Source organism: Nicotiana tabacum, chromosome 6 (assembly GCF_000715075.1).
Source record: "Nicotiana tabacum cultivar K326 chromosome 6, ASM71507v2, whole genome shotgun sequence".
NCBI classification, from domain to species: domain Eukaryota; kingdom Viridiplantae; phylum Streptophyta; class Magnoliopsida; order Solanales; family Solanaceae; genus Nicotiana; species Nicotiana tabacum.
In genome coordinates this window covers 170,105,830-170,109,839 of record NC_134085.1, presented here as the reverse complement: position 1 = coordinate 170,109,839, position 4,010 = coordinate 170,105,830, and the positions used below count along the sequence as shown (strand labels likewise).

The 4,010-nt window shown below is 39.6% G+C and overlaps 1 protein-coding gene across 1 annotated transcript; it reads left to right on the top strand.

The window, feature by feature from the left end:
* The first annotated feature begins 1,276 nt into the window (after window positions 1-1,276).
* On the top strand, window positions 1,277-1,867 carry LOC107776015 (secreted RxLR effector protein 161-like). Its single transcript, XM_016595824.1, has one exon. It carries the CDS (start codon window positions 1,277-1,279, stop codon window positions 1,865-1,867), a length of 591 nt encoding a protein of 196 aa, XP_016451310.1.
* Window positions 1,868-4,010: the final 2,143 nt, after the last annotated feature.

Here is a 4,010-nt window from a genome sequence, read left to right as displayed (position 1 = left end):
AACTCAATGTGTTAAAGAAATCATACATGTGATCTTTGATGAAGTGCATTACTTATGTGGGAAAGATTCACTTGATAAGGTCGATCAAGACGGAGAGCAGTCAAAGGTTCCTAGTGAAGTTATTGACATGGAAAATGTAAAGGCTAACATGATGAGTCAAGTCAAGGAATCAAATGAAGATGACGATGTTGAATCTCCAACTGATACAGAGGAACCTGGTTCTTCCATCTCAACAACTGAAACAGAGAACAGAGTTGTTGATGTTGTGCAAGGAACTCCTAATGCTAAACTACGAAGTGGAGCTCACTCCTCCATTGATGTCAATAACGGATCCCATTCAGAGGAACCTGGATCTTCTTACAATGGCATTCAAGTGTCTAACCGGAAAGACAAAAGCTCATACCCTCTCCAAAATGGAATTATTCCTCTTGACTCAGGGATTCAAACCTGATCAAAGTCAGGAAATTCACTTGCCTTCTCAGCCTTCATTTCTCAAATTGAGCCCAAAAATATCAAGGAAGCATTGAAAAATGTTGACTGGATTACTGCTATGCAAGATGAACTCTATCAATTTGAGAGGAACAGCATATGGAACCTCGTTCCTCGACCCCCAGACAGAGCTGTTATAGGAACTAGGTGGGCGTGCAGAAACAAGCTTGATGAATTTGGAAACACAACAAGGAACAAGGCCAAGTTAGTAGTGCAAGGCTACAATCAAGAAGAAAGGATCAACTATGATGAGAATTTTTTTCTCTAGTTGCTCGAATGGAAGCCATCAGAATCCTTATTGCCTTTTCATCTCATATGGAATTCAAATTGTTCCAAATGGATGTTAAAATTGCATTTCTAAATGGATATCTAAAGGAAGAAGTCTTTGTCAAACAACTACCTGGTTTGGAGTGTCATGATCATCCTGAACATGTATTCAAACTTGACAAGGCATTATATGGACTGAAGCAGTCCCCTCGTGCAAGGTATAAGATCGTCCAAGTTCCTTCTTGAAAATGGCTTTACAAGAGGAAAAATTGACAACACCCTATTTTTGAAGAAACGGGGGAGGAACCTGCTCATTGTGCAAGTCTATGTTGACGACATCATCTTCAGTACAACAAATGATTCCTTGTGTGAAGAGTTTGCAAAACTTATAGGGAGCGAGTTTAAAATGAGCAAGATGGGGGAATTGAACTTTTTCTTAGGGTTGTAAGTTAAGCAAACCCCTAAGAGAATGATGATAAGTCATCAAAAACACATTAAAGAGATCCTAAAAAGATTTGAGATGGAAAATTCAAAGACCATTGATACCCCTATTGCCACTGCCGCTCACCTGGACATGGATGAACTTGGTTCTTCTGTGAACGAAACCATGTATAGAGGCATCATTGGTTCACTCTTGTATCTCACAACTAGTAGGCCTGATATCGTATTCAGTATGGGATTATGTGTTAGATTTCAATCCAGTCCAAAGGAATCTCATATGAAAGCTGCCAAAAGGATTCTAAGGTATCTCAAAGGAACACATGACATGGTTCTCTACTATCCTTCAGGAGACAATTTCGACTTAATTGGGTATGGTGATGCTCATTATGTTGGTTATCTAGTGGATAGAAAGAGCACATATGGAATGACACATTTTCTGGGGTCCTATTTTATTTCATGGGGTACAAGAAACAAAACTCTAATGCTCTTTCAACTGCGGAAGCTGAGGATGTGGCAGTTGCCTCTTGCTGTGCTCAACTGCTGTGGATCAAGCAGCAACAGGAGGACTTTGGTGTATTTTCTGATTGTGTTCCATTACTGTGTGATAAAACACATGCTCTTTCAACATGGCAAAGAACCCGATTCAGCAAAAGAGAACAAATCACATTGATGTGCGACATCATTTTCTCAGAGACAATGTTGAAAAAGGTCTTATCTGCATGAAGTTCTGCAAAATAGAAGACCAAGTAGCAGATAGATCCAACAAAGTACTAAGTAGAGAACACTTTGAAAAGAATCGATTGGCATTGGGATTGATAAAATCAAATTGAGCACCAGGTCCCTCAATGATTGGCTATGAAAGAATGAATAGGTAAAATAGCTAAAAAGTATTTTCTGGCAAGTTCTAACTTACCTCTATACAATTAGAGGTAAACACGCATGGAAACTACAGAGCAAACAAGAAGCTAACGATGTTACATCTTAGTAAAAGGATGAGGCTCACATTTACAATACTAAGTCAGGGATGGGTTCCCTTAACTTAGGTTAGTAGTTCATTTATACTCTAATGCACATTTTTAACGGCTATAAAAGTGACACATCATTAAATGTTTCAATTTTTCTCTCTCATCTCTTTAGAACCCAAATGTCACACCCGTTACTAAATGACCTGTCTACCCAGTAATCCACACCCATTTGTAACCGGTCTCTCACTTCTTCTAAATAACCCTAAACGCTGTCTTTTTCCTTACTATACACATCAAAGCCAAATATTTCCTTTTCTCTCTCAAAGCAAACACTTTTCTTCTTGTGTCCTCACTTCAAATCTCCAGTATGTCTCAATATCCAGAAGTTTCAAACATTTCTAGTAAAGTTCACACTATGTCTTTGTCTCATAAAGCCCAAAAGAGAGAGTTTGAATCCCCTCTATCACCCAGTCAAAATCCCATACCAGACCAGCAACCACCCATTGCCTCTTCTCCAACCAAGTTGAGTTTTGGTTCTCAATGCAGTCATAAGACTCAGAACCTCAAAAGATTTGTTGCTGCGACATTTCCTTCTGTGTCGCCGAAAAAAATAGCAGAAGGCGAAATAGTAGACGAAGACGAGGGTCAGGAAGTTTCTAGTTAGAAAGTTGGGGAAAGTTCTAAAGCCCATCAAAGATGTTGCTCGCAGTAGTGAAGGCTCAGGATTGCCTGTTCCAAGCTTTGATCTGAATACTACCAATCCTATAGGTAATTCCCTCATATAACCTCTAATTCTACTTTAGGGGTAAGTGAACAAGAAACCATTGAGAATACGTTACTAATTGCTGCATAGGGAGGTTTAGTTGGTGGTTATGAGGGTGATAATAATACTATTGGGTCTCAGAGGGAAGGTGAAAGTCACAAGGATGAGGGTAGGGAACTAGTGCTCTTTGAACATTTGGCACCTGTCAATACTACTGGGGAACCAATAGAGGGACATGATCCCTATGCCCAAGAGGAGCAAACTTTTCCTACTTGTGATACAACTCCTTGCTCATCAAAAGAGCCCCTGGTCAATACTGATCCTACTCCTTCTGCTCATTTCGATGCTGAGCCATTAAACTTTGTCTTTCCTAAGATGAGATCTCTATCTGAAGAGGAAAATGAAAAAAGTGAGGAAGATTATGACAATGTGTCTATAGAAAGCTTCATTGTGGCTAGGAGTAGAAGGGCAGTTCCTAAAATGCCCACTCTTAAAATACCTACTACCAGTCTGCAAAAAAAGGAAGCCCTTGAATTTGTTCTGAAGAAAAATAAAGAAGGGAAGAAAATAAGGAGGCTGATGAACGGGGGAAAGTTGGTGAATGGGGAGGAAGTGCCTCCAACACTTGTTGTTGATGTTGACAATGAAGAGGTAAATGAGGAGTCTTCTTCCTTAATTCGTAAGTCCTCTAAAAAACTGTGATTCCAAAACCCAGGAGAGAATCATCTGTGAAAACTGTAGAAGTGAAAAGCGTTGAAGGAGAGAAGTCTGGTGAAAAATTATTTGAGAAGTCTACAAAGAAAGAGAAAGTGTGAGAAAGTCTATGAAGAGAAAGGTTGGTGACAACAAGGAACCTAGTTCCTCCAAGAAGGTCAAAGTGAGTATGTCTAAGGATGAGGGCAGAGAAAATTTTAGAAAATAGAGAGTGCTATGGGTCAGAACATTTGCTCCTGATATTCTTGACACGATATGGATGCGTCAACTGGTTGATATTTGTGAGTTTCAAAAGTGGACACATTTGTTCACCAATGAGATCCCCAAGGTGTATGAGAAAGAGGTGCGTAGCTTCTACGCAGATATATTTA

Coding starts and splice junctions, on each gene's coding strand:
- LOC107776015 (XM_016595824.1), top strand. CDS start 1,277: ATGGAAAATTCAAAGACCATTGATACCCCTATTGCCACTGCCGCTCAC.